Source organism: Antedon bifida, chromosome 8 (assembly GCF_963402885.1).
Source record: "Antedon bifida chromosome 8, ecAntBifi1.1, whole genome shotgun sequence".
NCBI classification, from domain to species: domain Eukaryota; kingdom Metazoa; phylum Echinodermata; class Crinoidea; order Comatulida; family Antedonidae; genus Antedon; species Antedon bifida.
Window position 1 is genome coordinate 12344790 of NC_136233.1, and position 21287 is coordinate 12366076.

The window sequence follows — 21287 nt, forward strand, 5'->3', positions numbered from 1 at the left end:
TGAAGTTATGAAAAGAAAACAAATTTAAAACAAAAGTATCTGCAATCAGAGGTTATATTTTATCAGACATTTAATGTTAATTAATATTTTATATCTATTTTATCTGTTCTACAATCTGTTTTTTTAAATGTGTTTTATATGTGACAAGCAAGACAATATTGAATAACTGAATTGGATTAAATAATTATACAAAGTTATTTATATTAATATTAAACCCAAAATAATGATTATTAGGATGTTTCGGTTGAGGCATTGAGAATATTAGTTGGATCGTGGATTCCATAATATTATGGAAAGAAATACAAATATAAACTAAAATAGTCTAATATAATTATTTTTTTTTAAATGGAAGATTATAGGAAGTTACAGTCGAGGTAGTGAAAACTGTAGTTGTGCCGTCGTTACATAAAGTTATTGAAAGAAAACAAATATAAAACTAAAATTTTAAACAAAGTAATACTATTATTATTATTTTTTAAATGAAAGATTATAGGAAGTTACAGTCGAGGTAGTGAAAACTGTAATTTTGCCGTCGTTACATAAAGTTATGGAAAGAAAACAAATATAAAACTAAAATAGTTAAACAAAGTAATACTATTATTATTTTTTAAATGGAAGATTATAGGAAGTTACAGTCGAGGTAGTGAAAACTGTAATTTTGCCGTCGTTTCATAAAGTTATGGAAAGAAAACAAATATAAAACTAAGTATTATATATATATATATATAAACACAGCAGGCAAAGAACATTAATTCTAAACCGCCCGGTGATATACTGAAATTTTTAATTAATTAATATATATATATATGTTATATTTTGTTTGAAGGTTTGCATGGCGAAATCGAATGTTGATATAAAGTTTGCGGTACACCACGTGTATTAGTTCTGAAAAGAACTGTTGAGTGTCTCGACGTTTCGATCAATATACTTTGATCGTCCTCAGGAGTGAGAATGCAGAGAGTCCAGAAAACTTGGAATATATATGTTGTAACGTAACATTTCATTTTTTATGTAAAATTTTACATTTTTGATCTTATCTTATTTCAACATATTTGTTTGATTAAACTACGGAAAGCTATTTTTAATCGGTCAATTTTACATGATTTCACCTTGTTTGATAAAGTTCCTAAAGCCCGTTTTCCAGTCGACGTTGAGTTACATTGAGTTTTTAAATAGTTAATGTTAAGAATAAATACTTTTTAAACGATCTCTTTTCTATAGTTGGTAAATGCATTCAATCTTATAAAAAATATTAATAAGGTGTTTTTTCAGCAAATTATCATTTCTTATTCTTATTATCTCCCTGAAAAATTTTTTTTTAATGTTTTGGTTTAATATACCATTATATTATTCAACACAAATTTGATTTAACATAATAATAATAAAAATAATATATACCTGAAAAAACTATACTTTAAAGCAAAGAAAAAAAAGTCAACTTGACTTTTGGTTGAATTTAACCACTTATTGTTTCTTTTTATAAGTGAAAAACATTGTTGGTTTTTTTCCCTCTTTTTTTCTACAGAAGTGATTACCTTGATTAAAAATGTCAATTTTATTATTCTTCAATTTCATGTTTTTAGGGACAATACATCTTTTAAGTGTAGCTCTGATAAATTAAGAAACTTGATATCTTGGTCATATAGAAACATATTTGGGACCTAATTTTTTTTTTCTTATCGTTTATTTTATTCGAACTTCATTTCCACACAGTTACAAAACATACGACTTTTTATGCTTAGAATAAACAAATTTTATGCAGGTAAATAAAATACCCCTGTAGTTCTTTTGAACAATTATTGTAGTTTCAAGGTCACCAGTTAGCAGGTAAATCACTTTATCTTATAGTTAGTTTGTTCACCGACCTATACATGTAATAGGTCAATGGTTTGATATTGAACTTCCCTTGAACTATATTTAAAATATAGTAAAAATTAAGTACTGTGGTAGTACAGGAGGAATACATAATTATATTTTATTTGTTGTATTTTGTTTGCAGACGGCCTCTTCGAGACGAGTGACTGGTGTAGCTGTATTTTATTAAATAAATACAAAAGAGAACTTTAGATTTGCTAAGACCGACGATAGATCAAGTACGATCAATTCATTATGCGCATGCGAGAAAGTTAAGATTTACTTTTTTACTCTATTCACAGTTTAGTGGTGTCATAGGTCCAGGCGACGACCGAAGATGCGTACCGTCGTAGGTCTTAAGTCGTCGACGTTAACATAAATCGGTTGCTCCCCCCTCCCATAATACACATAACTGGTTAAATATTTGTTTAAAGATGTATTTCCCCAAAAATATGAACATGAAGATTAATAAAATCATATTTTGAAAAATAAGCTATTTTGTAAGTTAAACACTTATGTAAAAAAAAACGAGATAAATAATAGAACAAGGCTACCGATGCTGTTGCCGAAACGTTTATGGTTTATCAAAAAGAAAACAATAATTTACTAATGCTGTTAACATACGATTTGATTTAAAATCTTTTTGTAAGGTGATACATAAGATCAGCAAATGAAAACATAATGCCAATTTACACAGAAGAGCGGAAATGGTAATAAAATATGTTATTCCTCCTCAACGCGAATCGGACGGGCGGTTTCCGCCCAGGATAGATACAGATTCTACGTGGGACAGTTTTCACTTCCGTAGAAAAAAACCTAAACTAATAATTTTCCATTTTTAAAAGGATAAAGTAAACCAAAACCCCATTGACTTCCAGTCAATTTGACTATTTTTTCGTTTAAAATTACATATATTTTTTTTCGATCCAATTCTTGGTCAAAGTGAATAACTATTATGTGACATTAAAATGACATTTCAAAAAAATTATTTTTTCAGAGGGAAAATATTATTTCTTTAATGTTCCAAATAAAATTCGCTATAGAAATTAGTACGATAAATTTTGATAATAATTTACTAAATAAAACGCGATAAGAAAATTAAGCAACCTACCTGAAACTGGATCTATTAGTATAATATTAATTTAAATACAAGCCGACAATAATTGTAATGGTTTGTTATCATCGAGGACGCTGTTATGACTACATGCAATACATCGAAGCTTAAAAAGTATCATTACACAATGTTACGCTTCATTGAGGATTATTGATAGCCTATACGCAATAGGGTAGCCTACATGTATTATAATATTAAAGATGTATTGTCCCTTGAAACACAAAAAAAATGAAGGTCAGAATATTCTAAATTTAAATTGGCCATATCAAAGTAATATTAAAGTTATTCACTTTAAGTCGAAAATTCGAGTCAAAAACAACAATTTTACGTAATTAACAGCTAAATTAACTTGATTACATTTCTTCTGGAAAATCATCGCGAGCGAAAGTAAACAAAGATTTCAAACCATGATTATACATTATGCATGATGCTAATTAGGATTGTTTACAACTCGTCACGGTTGAGAAGGTGTTTTCACACAGATCGCGAGGAAGTTTTATGATTATGCATACAGAGTAGCCAAATAAGCGCGTTGCATTATGAGATATGTTTTGATCGAAAACTTTGACTGGAAGTCAAAGTTATTTTTTGAACCAAAAAACGTCTGTATTTCAGTTAAATGATTTTTTTTTCGACTAATTTTTGGTGAAAGTTAATAACTATTATGATACTTCAAAATGACCCACTTTTTTTCGAAATCTTTTATTTTTTATTTTTTTGGAATTTGACAAAGGGACAATACATCTTTAATGTTATTTGATTTAAGAATGACGGCATAAGAATGATTTTCAAAGATGTATGTGTCCCCAAAAACCTGACAAATGAAGATTAAATCATACTTTGAATTGAAGTTTGATCACTAATGGTGAGTGAGATGTAACTGCCCCTCACCCTTTCTCTTTACATTCTCATTCATAGTTTGTTACTGAACTTAGACTTATCACTGTAAATAATGATCATCTCTGGAGAACTGTGGTGTTTCCTTTATTTCAAGCATGGAGTGTCGATCGTCTGCGCGTGCGCGTCGGGATCTCGGTTTACAGCGAACGTAATTAATATGAAATAAAATCATGTTCGCAGCAGAACTTTATGATTTCGTGGAAAAGTTGGCAAATTTGTGTTCAGTGCGTGCTTCTTCGTGGCGCTACTATAGAAGGCCGGCCGGTCTTGACTACTACGTATTTGTCGTAAGTTTAGTAAGTTTATTAAAATGAATTATTTTTGTTTCGAATGAGAGTAACTAGTTTAAACTTGGCATTCTTTTTAAAATTAATAATTAAAATGTCATATTATTTATTACAATACGACAAAAACACAATAATACTACTTATAGGCCTACTAACTAGGCCTCCTAGACCTAGCCTAGGCCTAGAGGTAGCTAGTTAGGCTAGCCTAGGCCTAGGCCTCCTAGGCGAGGCCCCCTCTAAAGGCCCGGTTTTAATTAGGCATAGGGCCTAGCCGGCCATGGCATACCACGTCCAGTTTGGGCTGGGTATTGGTGAAGTCGTCTTTTTTTCGCCGGTTGTAAAGATTCAGATGCAATTGCAAAATATTGATTATTATTATTATTATTAGTTTTTAAAATTAAAAAGGACACGCACGGCACGGATCGTATTAAACTTTACCATCGACGTCGTACGTACGTACATACGTACACCCCCAACCCGCACCCCACCCCCACACTTGTATTTGTAACTTATTGAAGACGGCGTGTCACGCCAATATCGGTCCAAATTTGGTCCGGCGGACCGATTTTAGCCGCCAAATTCAGTCCGGGCGGACCGATTTTGGCCGCCAAAATAGGTCCGGCCTGGATAAAACCGGTCCGGGTGGCAGGACTGCTTTTGGCCGCAAAATATGACCCGGCCTTGCTTAAATATGGTGCGCCAAATTGGTCGCAAATAAGAAAGAGTTTATTATAGTCACAATATGACCGCAATTTTACTGGTTTAAATGTTTATATTGATAAAAATTAACACGCGAGTGAGGTGTTGCTGTTACTGAGTATCCGAATGAAATATTCGTATCATCCCCCGTGCAGGATGAGCACAGTAATTATGGAGTATCCCAATTGTTGTTTTAGCACTCTGTACTACGGTATATCGACATATATAAACCAAACGAATTTTTAGCCCCAACCATGGTGGGGCTATGGTTGGGGCTGAGTTGCTGTGGACTCTCTACAGGCAATGTTTTGTTTATAGAACGATCATCCACCACTCTCCTGCACCCGTGAAACTGAACGTGTGAAAGTAGCTTTATGTAACGAATTACAAAAAATAAAGATCTAAAAAAATACATTCGGGTTATATGCGTGGTTATATGCTATTACATGATATAATAAAAGTATTGCGTTGGCCTTAGGTGTCATAATAAATCATAAAACAAAGCAGCGTATAATACTACAAATACAAAAGAAAGATGATGTTGAAATATATTGTATTGTAATAGTAATACCCCACATAGAGACAATAATAATAAATGTAGGACAGGTCAGGTCAGGTCATAAATAATATCAATTTTACTTATTTTGACATTTTAAAAATGTTGCAACTACATGTGTATAATAATAATTATTTAGTAACAATAATAATTGACTTTTTATTGTATATAATACAACGTCTATCTTCTACTATAGATAAACATTGTTATACGGAGCAACGAGCTTGTTTAATAGTAATAAGATAAAATTATAAAGTTTTTTAGCTATATAGTTCCCTGGGAATTGTTTGCAATACATCACTATGATGTGCTGTCATTTGTAGCATTGAGTGACTCCCATACATGCAATCAAGACAAGTATTTTAGTCGTTAATGGAACTGATCGTGTCGCAGAGACAGATAACCCATTTGATCTCCGAAGCTCAGCATTCTGTTATGATTCTACTATGTATTTCTCTTTTATTTTGCAGAATCTCATTCACCAGCTTACAATCTTTGTAAACAGCCTAGTTGCTGCTGTTCATATGCTTCTAATAATACGTTACAAACAATATCTAGGCCAACTGAACCTTCATATTGTAGGCCTACGTTATATTATAGAAAAAACTACAGTTAAAATATTAATACATAACAGCTATATTATTATGTAATAATTCGTTTACCGACATTTTTTTCGGTCTATAATATAGCGCCTCCAACGCGTGGATTGATTTTATTAGACGTGTTACTTTCTTTCGTGCTGAATGAAAACACACACAATGTTTTCACACAAACTTAACTAGATACAATAACACATCCACCGCCTATCGATATCTGTTAAAACGTGTTAATAAACAGTATGTTAGTAACATAATTTTATTTACTTTTGAGACGACTTGAAATCTGCATTTGCTCGTTAAATCGTTTGAAAAATAAGGTAGGCGCCAGATATGTTATTTTGCCATTTAAGATAATACTTAACAATATTTATATGCATTATGCATTTGAATAATTATTTATTGTTTGCTAGTGCAACTTTGTAAACAAATAAACACGTGTTTAGATAGAATAAGCAGATTTGTATGTGTTTTGTGTGTATTATTATGTTCTGATTATGTGTTGTATTACTAGCGGCAGTTATTTATTATAATATTATTAATAACCTCAAATCAAAGGTAGGTACGCACTATCGATGTGGGTGTTTTTTTTATCGAATTAATTATTATTGAAGTATTTTATTTTATTCATTGGAAGCGTTGTTACACAGGCTAACCCCATACGTTTAAACAGGTATGACAAGCCGCGTAAAAGTCTCTCCCTCTCTGCCTCAGCAAAAACACGGTATATATTCATATTACATTACATTGTTTACAGATATGACTGTGAGAATCCGATTTCTTAAAGCTATAAATCAAATTGATAAAGTAAAACAGCCATTTTTTCTCAATTACACGGTGTTATTAACAGAAAAACGCATTGATATGTTTCAATAAATTATAATATGAATATATAGGCCTATATAATATTTTATATATAGGCTAAACACAACAGGCTCAGAACATAATATGATATTATTATATTATAATTTATTGAAAATATGCGCCTTTCTGTTTGAATGGATTGTCTGTGCTAATCAAATAACACCGTGTCATTGACACACATTGGTAAAATAATTTCAAACACCAAAACGCAACAGTTCTCACTAAATGTGATACATTATTGATTTTACACGGTTTACACCCAACTATTCATACCTGATTAAACGTCCCGAGTAAAATACATCGACTGGGGTTAGCCTGTGTAACAACGCATCCCAAATTTACAGCGTAATATGAATGAAATAAAATACTTGAAATTTGATTTTAAAAATGCGCGCCCTCGTACGTAGATTTACGTGTGCTTTAGCCACTGACATGGCATTAACCAGTGACCGATCCAGAAATAGTGAGACTCTAAAATATTAAGAGCTTCTCGTGGTCAAGAAACCAGATTCTCGGGAAGTCGGATTTGAAATCCTTTCACGGACAGCAATAAATGAAGACAGAGAGACACTGCGCATAACACTAAATCGGAAAGCAATTTATCTACACACTTTATGTGACAAAAACATGTGATGTGCCCATATATGGACATAATGATGTCATATTACCACCATATGTGGGCACGTCACACTTTTTTGTCAAACTAGTTTGATAGTGTAGACAGAGCTTTAGATATGAAGTGCAGCTTTTGGAAGACTCCTCAACATTAATAATAGGCTATATTATAAGTAGGCCCAGCAGTACCAGAATTCACAAAAATGTTAATCTTCATAGTGGGGATCAAACTCTAAATCAAAAGTATTATAGAAATTCATTCTTCCTTTATAATATTTCAATACTTATGGTACTGTCTGATCGAGCGCGAACGAAATATCATACAAAAAGGAAAGGTGTTAATGAAAAATAGATCCTTCATTACCGTCAATTAATCGATTGTATTCATTGTATTGTCTGAATGGATCCGTTAATTTTCCGCTCAAAATTGTTTAATGCTGCAATTCATAAACTAGAATTTACACGGTCTGTTAACTATTGATCTGAATATAGTTTATTTACGATATATAATGACATTTGGTAGTCGACGTATATCGCCGCTTTATCCGATTACGACGCGGTCTTCTTCTAATTAAACACCTATGCCTATCCAATTATAAAGATCAATGAAGTTTTAAGTATCAGGCTACATCTAATCGGTTTCATTATTAACAAAATCCGTTGACATTGCAATTATGGTTAACACGAGGTCTACGGTACCGGTAGTAGAATATTGAACCTGCAACCGAATAATGAGAATTATATCTCATTTTTAAACCGTTATACGTTCATGAGTGATTCAACATTTTTGATTGCTTTTTTGTGTGTTTTCATTTGCTTTTTGAACGTGCCTGCTCCGTGTTGAACCATATAGAGAACACAATCTTTCAGGCCCTTTTATATTAATTTTTATCAATATTTGTAAGAGGGTTCGCCGCGCATCTCATTGCAGTTCTCATTGTATTGCAATAATGAGCATAAGCTGAGGCCTACTTAATTTAATAGCATCGAGTCATGTTACTTCATTATTCACGTATAAATAGCCCTTATTTTAGACGAAGCTAGCTTCTTGATAATGTGTTTGCCTACTTTAGATAGCTGACATTTATTAACACTGTACTTTAAGTTAGATTCGTCGGGGAGAAAACAAAAGATGAGAGTGTAGACGAAAAGAGGCAACACTGACATTGAACGCTAATAATAGAACACATAAGAAGGTGGTAGGCTTTATCCAATTTAGTTGTTAAATATAATCTATATAAGACTGCATAATTGTGTCAACGGTCCATTGGACGGACACTAACGGTAATTCACAAACATACAGTTAATTATTCAGTATGAATCTTATACAATTTGTTTTTCATATAACCAGGGAAGATTAAAAACGCTTCACTGATTTCGGGAGAGAGGTTAATATTTAAGGTTCAGATTGATATTCAGGAAAAATATTCAGGTTTAAATTGGAATTCGGGAAAAATAATCGGGTTTAGTGTAATGTAGTGATATAGATTTATAATTGAAAAATCAACCTTACTGTAGTATCACACAATTGGGTTTACCAATTTGCCCCAGTAAGTTCCAGTGAAGAAATTGTCCAGATGTTTTAATGTCCATTAGGCATAATTAAACCCCAAAAGAAAACAGTTGATTTGAGCTTATGATCTCTCCCATCGTAAAACTATTAGTTTTAAGCAGAGATTCGATAGGGCCAATCCATCATTGTAACCCCCCACCCCCAGATAAAAATCAATCACTCCCATCCAAACGTACCTGGACAGACTTAGGACCAATCATTAAGCTCACAGATGAATGACATATGCTGATGAACATAAGCCGATATATTCCCAAATTTGAGAATAGCCAAACACACCTTACAGAAACTTCTTCGAAGACACACCTCATAGACACTTCTTCGAAGAATACCTTACCGACACTTCCTCAGAAGCACATCTACAGCCACACCTCACTTACAGCATCACTTTGTTCCTGTTTCTGTATAATTGTATCGTATTGAGTATTATAACGTAGGTCGTGCCCACAGATGGTTCTCGAATACACACGGTAATTTCAGCGTGATCATTTATGTAGTCAACCAAACTTAGCACCCTGGGAATTACTTCCGAGAAAGAAACTTGTCACAAAATGAGTCCAATTTTTTTATTTGGACTCATTAACGAAATATTTGTTATAGTCCTATAAATAATATACCACTAAATACAGTAAAACATTTGCGATTTAATACTTTGTTAAAACTCTCACTGTCATAGTCAATTGAAATAGTAAAGTACATGTAACCATGGAGCTATAAAATTAGCTCCATGATGTAACGATACACCACTACGACGTTTATATATTGTTTAATTATTAATTACTACAAACGTTGAGAGGCAATTGTCAGTAATAAAGTTTATTATTTGTATATTATGTGTTTATAATCTAACAGTAGGGCCTACCCACACTCACAGTAATAAAGTTTATTTGTATATTTGTTTATTATATCTATCAGTACCAACACTCACAGTAAGAAATTTGCGATTCAAAATGGCGATCAAAAGTGGTTAATACCTATTTACAGTATTGTACAGCATTGCAATACTATGTTTATTCTCAAAGGGCCCACAAATTTACCTACTTGTGTTAAACCATGGAGGTAAGCCTATACCTCTATGGTTAAACCAAATAACTTGGAATGTTCCATTCATCACAAATCAATACATTTGTATAAACATATTAAACCTATCAAAATAGTACTTTTTTAAGAAAATCGGTCTGTCTTCAACATTATGATGATGTAAACCGGTTTTCAGCTATTAACAACAATTATCGTAGGAGGAGATAGGAAAATGCGAAGCATCCTCGTATTATTGTGAGTGGGTATTTTTCAAGATAGACATCCATTAGACAGTGTATACCACGATCGCAAAACACCCCTATTTGGGGCAAATCGCTGAACCCAAATTGTCAATAACTAATTATCTAACTCAATTTAATTAGTAAACAGGGTTACATCAGGTGGTTAAAATCAGTACCGAAAGTACGAACCAACTTTATATACCATCGAGTAAACATTCTAGAAGTAACGCGCGATTTACCGAATTTTGCCCTTACGTAAATTTATATATAGATTATTGAATAAACAACTGTGATATTCAATCAACCAAGCCAGTAGAGTCTTTAATACAGTAAAACCTCCACACATTATATTACATTAGATTGGAATTCGGGAAAGGTATTATTTACATTGGAATCCTGGAAAGATATTAGGTTCAGATTGGAATTCGGGAAACATTTAAGAATTATATCGGAATTCGGGAAATATTAAAAATCGAAGAACTATAATATGATACTATAGGCCCTAATAGGATTGTGTTTTTATGTTTATGCATTTGTATATTTTATAAAAGCTACGTATTTTGCATAGCTCTGGATTTTGTAAATAAAAATTACTAGGCCTGTTAAATTAAAAATAGTAATAATACTGACCTCTGGTTTTGAATTTTAATCAATTCTGATATAAAAACCTGTCAGATTTAAATGCCTGTACCGGTAACCATCAATTCTTGCAAAATAAAATAATAAATATCGACCAAGCAACAATCTTTTTCCCCGACGATTAGGCCTAGATAGATTCTTCCTAAACGTATATTACAAGCCTACAGGTACAACACGCAAAGCTTTGGTGTACCGCTACCGAATCCAAAATTGTATGATGTTTTGAAGATATCTCAATAATACTGTTACAAGGTCATAATAGAATGCGTCCTACTTTATGTACAGTAAAGAATCAGTCATGTAAAACCAAAAAATCATTTGTTCAAATACACACTAAACTTTAATTTGTTAACACAACTTAATTGGATTCGGACTAATATTCAGGTTATTTGGTTGTTGAAGTGTGGCAACTCTCTTAAACTCAGATTAACATATCATAAATATCAATGTAAATTCAAAATGAGGGCGTGATAATTGTGGAGATAACATTACTCAAACAAGTTTGAACATTTTAATTAAAGTATACCAGAGAAGAGTGCAATCACTCAATCCTTTATTGAACAAGATGTGTATATTTGACTTTTGACTCTTAATTATAGTTCACTCTGCTTCATAATTGGCATAGGCAAATTCATATTTCCAAATCGCAAACATGACATGTTTATATAAAACCTAATAATTCGATCTAGTTGTAATAATGGGACGAACATGTACCGTCATCATAAAATTGTATCTTAAAGGTTATAGTTAACAAAATCAGATACTGAACAAAACGATATACAATTGGGTATTTGTGCCATTTCTAAAAACATCTAATCCCATTAACCCCTAGAATGTACTAATTTTAAATCCAGGTCGTTCTCGAAATTCAAAGGGGTTGGGTAATGGTGCGTAAAAAAGCCAATTTTTATAATAATCTATAAATTTAAGTGGGTTGAATATACATAACTTTAGGCCTAATTTGACATTCACCGGCTTTGTCATGTGAACAATATATAGTTATTTTCCAATTGCTGCTATTTATAGACCTGTAGTACACACAGGAGTTGGGAGTCGAGTGGTTAGGACACTTGACTGTTGTCAGAGAGACCTGGGTTCAATTCCCGACAACTCCCAGTCTATTCAGCTGTAAATGAGTCCGGAAATGAGTTGAAAATACTGACATGTTGACCTACATCGACTTTTTTTTTTATTGTAATTGTAGTTTACTATATCATAATTTTTTTATATATTTCTTATGGATGCACCTTCCACTTGGTCGAGTGCCACTGTTGTAAAAGTGTAAACTCCAAATAAATTATTATTATTATTATTATTACTTAGGGAGGATAAGGCGGCGTGGAAAGTAACTGGCCACCCTACCACACAATGCCGAGGCTCAAGTAAAATGAGCTCCTAACAGCTCATTACCCTATGTTCAAAATTGAATACGGGACCGTACCTTTAGTAGTACACAACTATCAAATTGTGATTAACGCCTGTTTTTGTTTTTCGTTTGTTATACGCATGCGTAGGCCTATATCATATTCTAGGCTAATTTTTACAGTGTAAATCAGCCGATATCAGGCGTGAGTATTATATAATAACCTCGTGTTTATGTTTTATTACCTAATAACGATTAGAAAAAAGTACAACTAATGATATTATTGATCGTTTAGGTCGTAAAGAAATTATCGATTAAGTGATAATACTTGTAAAAATACCAGAACATTTTTTTTTTGTATTTTCTGTTCAGAAAGCTGTCCAAAAGAAAAGATGTTTTACCAAACCCTACCATAGTTTTACCCAATACTGAGTATTTTCTCAGTGGGATTTTGTTCTCAATGTTTGATGATAATTGTGGAATAAGTCAGATGCTGTATTTCCGCAGCATAACAGCAATTATGAGTGTTTCTCGGATAATAATAGTATCGGTTCTTTTTTTGACTGCGGAAATACGGCCAGAGTGGCGGAAATAGACAGCTACGAAGTTGTAACTGATACATATAACTGAAACATATAATATTAATTACCACGCTGTTCATTTTTGTCACTCAGTCACCGTTAATAAGTACCGCGGTAAAGGACAAAACGAACGCATCGATATTCCGGACAGAAGAAGATGGTCCGATATCCAATCGAACTATAATAACTGTCATAAACGATTAACGATCGAAGCTTGTCACAGGTACGACATCCTTGAGTTGGTCGGTTGGCTTTAAAAGGCTACTTTACGCATGCGCTTGGCAACCTATTGGCGATTAATAATTAGTGATATCGAGTAGGCCTAATGTGCATGCGAGAGTGAAGCAATTGTCCCAAATATCGGGTACACATTGGCTTGGTTACCTAATTCGCTGGTGGATGTGTAAATGCATGCTAGTTATAGCATTCAGTGGACTTTGATGACATATCGGTACGGTACGGTAGATTATTATAAATAGGCATGTACCATTCGGTACTGTATCTATAATTTGTACAGTATCATAAGAAAAACTATGTGATACAGAGTCACATATTTATCACATGATCATAAGCCTAACCTAACAACACATGCATATTATAATGGACATATTGCTGTTACTATTAACAACGAAGATTATTAATTTATTCTCTTCATTTATCTTTTTTTAAAGCTTTAGGTCAGAGCCATGAGAGCAGCACAGTGTGTAATCCCGTTGTTAGCGTGGATTTGTTGTAATAGCTACGCAAAAGAGATCATCTACACATCAGTAGGAGTGATAGACCCTAACCCATATGTTGGTACGCAACGAGCTAATGATACAGTTAACTCACGAAGAAGACGATCTACCGTATATTCAAACAGTGAAATACAAGCGATTTTGGACAAACATAATGAGTTGAGATCAGGAGTGAATCCGGAGGCATCGGATATGATATTTATGGCAAGTTTTGTTTTCAATTCACTATTTTTGCCATTCCTAATTCCTAGGGTATCAACGTACGGTACATGAGACGTTATAATAAAATTGAGTTTTTAAGTAACATTATTTGATTAAAGATGTATTGTCCCTTTGACTAATTCCAAAAAAATAAAAAATAACAGATTTCGAAAAAAGGTGGGTCATTTTGAAGTATCATAATAGTTATTAACTATCACCAAAAATTTTTCGAAAAAAAAATCATTTAACTGAAATACAGACGTTTTTTTGTTAAAAAAATAACTTTGACTTCCAGTCAAAGTTTTCGATCAAAACATATCCCATAATGAAACGCGCTTGTTTGGCTACTCTGTATGCATAATCATAAAACTTCCTCGCGATCTGTGTGAAAACACCTTCTCAATCGTGACGAGTTGTAAACAATCCTAATTAGCATCATGCATAATGCGTACTCGTGGTTTGAAATGTTTGTTTACTTTCGCTCGCGACGATTTTCCAGACAAATGTAATCAAACTAATTTACCTGTTAATTACGTAAACTTGTTGCTTTTGGCTTGAATTTTCGACTTAAAGTGAATATCTTTAATATTACTTTGATATGGCCAATTTAAATTTAGAATATTTTGACCTTCATTTTTTTGTGTTTCAAGGGACAATACATCTTTAATTTAATTTGATCTATTTAATTAATTTGGAATTTTTAAAAATGTTAAACGAATGCACACCAGACATTTACGGGTTATAAGAATCGATTATTGTTTGTTACCAAGGTAACTAACTGATAATTACTGCATACATAACATCAAATAAAAATAAAGGGATTAGGGTTGTACTAAAATTGGAGAATGCTCTCCGATTATCATCAATTCTGTTTTCTTTCAGAGTTGATAATCTTTCGTTATTCCATTTATTTAAGATAGGCCCGCAACATGATGTGATGGATGAGAATTCGGTGATAAAAAATGTCTTACTAAATATGAACACGTATTCCAATCAAATTATAAAGACATTTTTCTAAAAAAAATATTGTTTTAGAGTTAGGCCTATAGAGATTTATAATTCCACTAGACCTCCTATATGTTTCTTAATTGATGTTAACATACTTTTTAATTTACTTATTGATGCCAAAATAAGAAACTGCAAATGATCGCATTGCTTAGATCATTGATTTTTATTTAAAATTATTAAAAATCAATAGAACTAATATTTGTAAAATTGTATCAAACAAAAAGTCTGACATCGCGTGCTGATAATTGCATTTTTAATAAAAAATGTTTTTATTTAGATGTCCAGTGTATGCATTAAGTTTCTCTAATCATCTTCTCGTTGATGTAACTAAATTAGTTGCCTATGTTTCGTACTGAATGTATTGATTATTTCAGAAAAGTGTTATGATAAAGATTCACATGTTATTAAACTAATTGTAATTCTTTCAAACGTAGTATTAAGAAATATTTTACTGATTTACGGTAAATATATATTTTTGATACAATGTTTATTTTTAAAAATATGTATTTCTTTGCATGTATTTCTTTGTGGAGAGCCCGTGTCGACTGATATTTTGTTTTTATAACATTTAGGTAATTCTGCCTCATTGGTTTACATTGTTCTGTCACTATGTTTGTTTTTGTTTTCTATATGGCGAAATAAATGATATTGTTTAAGGTTAAGGACAATTTACAGAGACGAGCGGTCGGAAATAATATAGAATCTATCTATCTATATATTTCTTACCAACCATTTACACAAAGGGCAGATGAGCGGAAACTCACCAAGGATAGATACAAATTCTACGTGGGACAATCTACGCGCTTACCGTAACCACTCGTCTGTGTAAATGGGCCTTTAGGCTATAATAATTCGTTTAAACACTAACAATAGGATGATAGAATACTATATATTAAGTACTTTGAAACTATATGTTATGGAGCTAAGTTAATTGATCAGATGTTTGTTTAATCTTACGTAATTGTACTTGTACAATAAGTACATTTGTGAATAGACATGTTGCAAGTAATTCTCATGTGGGACTTGAACCTATTTCTAGCCATCAGCCAAAGCTCTGTGGTTTGGAGGTATGGACGCCGGGGCTTGAATCGGGAGATTACATGATACTGTACAGAGTATGACTGCCTAGTCAGCTAAATGACCAACGTATTGATTGCTCTTTTTTACTCTTTAGATCATTAGTATCAAAATCGATACATCAACACAGCTAATTGATACGGCAAACATCGTAGTATTGTTTCCGAAAAACCCCAACAAAATGTTTGTACTGCTACCTTATAACATAGTTGTATAAGGGCTGTAATCCTATAAAAACCGATAAATAATTCACCATCAGATTATCAACGCCTTTCTAATAGGGTAGCTTTGAAAACTCTATGTATTGATTTCGTCTGCAATTAATCAAATACTATTGGTCGTTGCAGAAAGCTCCTAATTAATTATTAAAGTGTTTGGCAATGGTATCATTTAATTAGGAAAATAATAGTCTCGTCTAACGTAGACTTACTCGGGCTTTAAGTTGTTTATAATATTAATCAAATATAAGAATTTGGGACTTTATTTATAATGAATAAATAATAGTTAAAAAAATCACAAAATTGCGCCAAATAAGCACTTCGAAAATATGGTATAAGACTTCTTTAAAAAAAGATTACTGTAATTGAAAAAAATACGAATGAGAGAGTTAGACATATAAATGAATTGGTAGTTAGTTTTCTAGATGTATGTATATTCTTTACTTTACCTACAGACACTTAATGAACTCTCGCACAACGCTTAACATTTTTTAAACTCTAAATACTGATTTTTGTAAACATGTTATTCAATTTATATTATTAATAAATTTCATTACATTTCACTTACATTCTTTAATTGTAAAAACATAGAAATGGGATGATGATTTGGCTACATTGGCTCAAGAGTGGTCGGACACTTGTACTTGGGATCACGGACAACCAGAGAGCGACACTACATCTGTATTTAACCCGATAGGGCAAAACCTATGGCTTGGCAGCGGTACTGCCGATGTCCAACCTGATGGAGTCGGTGCTACGCAGGCCTGGTACAATGAAGTGAGCATGTATACATACGAATCAAGGGCTTGTACCGGCGTTTGTGGACATTATACCCAGGTTAGAAAATCATAATGAAATTGAAAAGTATAGATAATAGGCCTACACATCTTTGATAAGAAAACTCAAAATTCATTCCAGGCGACGGTCCCAAAGGCGTCCTGATTGACCTAATTCACTTGCGGTACATGCGCTTACGTCCTTGCGTGGGAACCAAGTTTTAATGTAGTAGAATAATAATGACTAATATAGTTAGCGTTATTGTCTTGATTGCAGGTGGTTTGGGCTGACTCCTATGCAGTAGGCTGTGGTATAACATTCTGTTCGGAAACAAGCGAGGGGCAAACAAATGCCTGGTTACTTACGTGTAATTATGGGCCTGCGTAAGTTTATTTTTATTATTTGTTTCGAACAAAAAGTAACATTCGAAAATTGATTCGATATAGTCAACTATTACAAAATTCCTCACGTTGTTTGTATTAAGCTTTGTCTACATGATCAAACATTATGTGAAACAAAAATTGATTATTATTAATCCATTATATGGACACGTTGACGTCATGATTGAAGCACTACCATATTTGGGCATATCACACTTTTGTGATCATGTCAATGTTTTAACAGGACATTTTAATGTGATTTTTACAGAGGTAACTACCCGAGACATCCATACCTCAGTGGATCAAGCTGTACAGAGTGTTCCTCTGGATCAGGACAATGCTACAATAATCAATGCCGTATGTATAAGTAAATTAAGATGTTTTACTAAACACGTTTAGACCTAAACGCGTCAACGTACAATCAATGCCGTATGTAGGCCTATAAGTAAATTAAGATGGTTGACTAAACACGTTTAGATCTGAACACGTTTAGATCTAAATGTGTGACAAATGTGTGACGCTTGTATATCAATGCGTATAGAGTATTTGCACTTTCGAAAAGCTAAACATACAAAGGAAAACAGCGGATCTTTACGTTTAAAATAATCTGCTGTTTTTAGAGTGTATTAATATAACGATTGTAATCCATTGTGACATTACCATCATATTATTATTATTATTAATTATTTATGAATTTAAGCAGAGAGTCAACATTTAATTCTATTCAAATTATTTCAATAAATATAATGGATGTAATTTAAAAATAATCAGTATACCGACACGCTAAATATAGACGAAAAAACTAAAGTCAACAGCATTACCAAATACACTCTTCACTTCATTATCTAATCCTCTGTGACAGAAGTATGATGTGCCCACTTTATGTGACAGAAGTGCTATGTGCCCAAATATGGTAGTGATATGACGTCATCGTGTCTATATATGGGCACATCACAGGTTTTTTGCCACATAAAGTTTGATAGTGTGGCCGTGTTCATCAGTCACGGTATAGTCACAAAATAGTTTTCTTGAACACAGTGATGTTTAGGATTTCACCTAATTTAAGTCTATTTAAATCTATACACACTGAGGTTTATTAAATTGTGAGTGATTTGTTATTGAATTATTGTTTAATTTTGTTTCAGGTTCGTGTACAGAACACGAGGAAGCCTGTGGTATGTTAATTAAAAATATATTTATCAGTAGGAAAAATTGAAAATAAGAGGCCATATACATGGCTGCAGTCGCGTACTTAAATTTGAGTTAGTGTTTACCGACCCACCGACCGACAGAGTGAGCTGTAGAGTCGTGTTTTCACGCGACTAATGATGATGATGCTTTCTGTCTCGCTAATCAAAGCATATTTGTATGTTTACTTGTACTATTTATTTCGAACACGTACTCATCAAAAACACATTATTTTTTTATATTTTAAGGAAAACAATATATTACGGCCATTAGATTTAAAGCAAAAAGGAAAAAGCAAACATTTAAGAGATCGTACTTATATTATTAATTTGTTATTTCCAAGTTTAATAAAATAGCACCGTTTTATCCGGTTTTATGTTTAATTCTCTTCTGCTATTCGATCCTCTTCACATTTATGGCATTTATCTTTAATTTAGACATTGTAACTATCCATCTTTCTGAGATCATGTACAGTCTAGACCATTTTAATAGTATTTCCATGTATTTAATTTGAGTTGTCCTGCCATATAAATATAGAAGGTTCACTTGTAAAACAAACGTTAACAATTGTTTATATTCTTATAACCACCTATAGAAAAAAAACAGATAGCTCTAAAAATCGTACCCATCAAAAACGCATTACAAGCACTCATGTATATAATTATAATTATAATTGATTATAGACACACCTAAGTAGATTCTTGTCATTGATTGGACGATTGTGGGTCACATGATACAAAATAAATGTACTGTAGCACTCTCGAGAGTGCATTGAAATTGTCAAATTTTGCCTAATTAAATGGGGAGTATACAAATCGTGGAAGTGTAATTTGACCCGCTGCTTGATATGATGCTGTTTAAAGGCAAAATCATAGCTGTTCAATTATATTGGGAAAGTTCCACGGACCCAGCCTACTAAATAAAACTACTTTTTTTTCTCGGAAATATCAGTTTGACAATTGGATTATAATGTGGACCTTTAATTGAATGTAAACCTAATATTTTTATGATTCTTATTCGACAGTTTGCAATCAAGAATGTGCTAATTGCGGCACATTGAGTGAAACTCACTGCAACTGTACCTGTCCAGAAGGTTACATGGGGAAGGACTGCTCTGGTAAGTATACCATCCATCAAACTGTTAATGATCGGACCGAGAACTTTAATTCTTAATAACTCTAAAATTAGACCCTACCACTTCCAATTTGTAGTATAACATTAACTTAATATTCTCTATTTGCCCAATAAATCGTACTTTAAAGGTGAAAAAGTCAAGTAAACCGTAAGTCATTTTTCTGAAAGACAACCGCTGGTTAAATGTAACCGTTTATTGATAGATGATAGGTGGTAGATGGCATTTAAAAGTTATGACTTTAGTTTTTTGCTTTGCGGGACAATAAATGTTTAAAATTGTATTTTCTTTTTTAAAGAACTATGTGAAGACACTAATGCCTACTGTAATGCGGGATGGTATCCAGCGCAATGCGCTGGTTATGACTACGTACGAGAAGGATGTCCACTTATGTGTAACGAATGTAGTAAGTACACAGTATGTACAAATAAGCGATTTGTCCAATCACAAGCAATGGATTATTTGACTTTTCGCTTGTCATTGGTCAACTCGCGAATCACTAGGCGAATAGAAACATCCTTACAAAAAAAAGTTTCTATCTAAGTGAGTGTCTCTTATTTAATTTCTTATTGACTTAGGGCCTATTGTTTATATTTTAAGAAAACAATAAATTACGGCCACTAGGATTTAAAGAAAAAAAAAATAAAATTAAGAGATCGTACTTACTACAATATTAATTTGTTATTTCCAAGCTTAATAAAAAATAGCACCGTTCTCTTCTACTTTTCTTCTCCACAATTACGGCATTTATCTTGAATTTAGACATTGTAACGATCAACCAAATAGAAGGTTCACCTGTAAACAAACGTTAACAATTGTTTATTCTTAAAATCAATAAACATAACGAATTAATTTATTTGTAAGTCGGATAAATTACATAGAACACCGATAAAACAATAGATGTAATAACGTAATTAATTTATTAATTTTTGTAGGTGCATTGCCAGATGATTTTGTATGTGGTATGTATAATTGAGTCCTATCTTCCTTTTATCAATACTACTGTATGTAGGCCTTTTTCAAACATGTGCTAATTATTATTATTCACTTTCTTGCTGATGACATCGCGTTGTTAATTTCGTTCTATTCAACGGCAGTGCGTTGTCGTCCACTAACTTTAATTAGGAAATACGAAAATGAAATACGTCATCATCTTGTAATCATAATAATGATAATCAATGTTGAAATATTGACTTCTGACACGATGACGTCCAATTGATTGGAGTAAGAAGTAAATGGAAATAAATAATAAGTATTTAATGCTGTAAAATAATCAGATTCTACGAAATTACGATTCCAAAATAAATAATTTTTGTTTTTTATTTTAACAGAAGAAGAAGATGATAGTGGTGAGTATATATATATATTACAATGTTTTCAACACTTTATGTACAGGGTAACAATAACAATGGATTGTAATAACTCAGTAAAGATGAGGGCGTTGGTAATATTTGTTGGTGGTTGGTGTTGGTATGGTACGCTAATGGTGAATAAAGTCGCGACGATGAAGGAAGCCCCGACGACGATGGCTGTGGTATAGGAAACCTTACCGACATGGTTATGATTATAATATTAATATCGGAATTTGGCTTTGTGAGAAATGGGATAATAAATGGGGGAGGAAGACAGAGATGCTATTGACAGATACAAATTACGACCATTTGTTTCC

At 32.6% G+C, this 21287-nt stretch overlaps 2 protein-coding genes across 5 annotated transcripts in view; one reads left to right on the plus strand and one right to left on the minus strand.

Moving 5' to 3' along the window:
• The window catches only part of LOC144850547 (uncharacterized), a 52098-nt gene that overhangs the window by 19231 nt on the left and 11580 nt on the right, over nucleotides 1-21287 (minus strand). For 2 of the 4 annotated variants that reach the window (XM_078707834.1, XM_078707833.1), the window contains exon 3: nucleotides 20285-20413. The gene's annotated coding sequence lies outside the window, so the exon portion shown is untranslated. Of the gene's footprint in view, nucleotides 1-2965; nucleotides 3030-10947; nucleotides 11064-20284; nucleotides 20414-21287 lie in introns of those variants that run through there. The other 2 variants (XM_078707837.1, XM_078707836.1) reach the window with 2 other exon arrangements.
• LOC144850548 (uncharacterized) overlaps nucleotides 1-21287 on the plus strand; it is a 30621-nt gene that overhangs the window by 1663 nt on the left and 7671 nt on the right. Inside the window, exons 2-10 of the mRNA XM_078707838.1 lie at nucleotides 13572-13841; nucleotides 16733-16978; nucleotides 17195-17301; nucleotides 17567-17655; nucleotides 18444-18473; nucleotides 19511-19603; nucleotides 19917-20024; nucleotides 20554-20580; nucleotides 20950-20967. Of these exons, the coding sequence (XP_078563964.1) occupies nucleotides 13587-13841; nucleotides 16733-16978; nucleotides 17195-17301; nucleotides 17567-17655; nucleotides 18444-18473; nucleotides 19511-19603; nucleotides 19917-20024; nucleotides 20554-20580; nucleotides 20950-20967 (973 nt within the window). The 5' untranslated portion in view covers nucleotides 13572-13586. The remainder of the gene's footprint in view (nucleotides 1-13571; nucleotides 13842-16732; nucleotides 16979-17194; nucleotides 17302-17566; nucleotides 17656-18443; nucleotides 18474-19510; nucleotides 19604-19916; nucleotides 20025-20553; nucleotides 20581-20949; nucleotides 20968-21287) is intronic.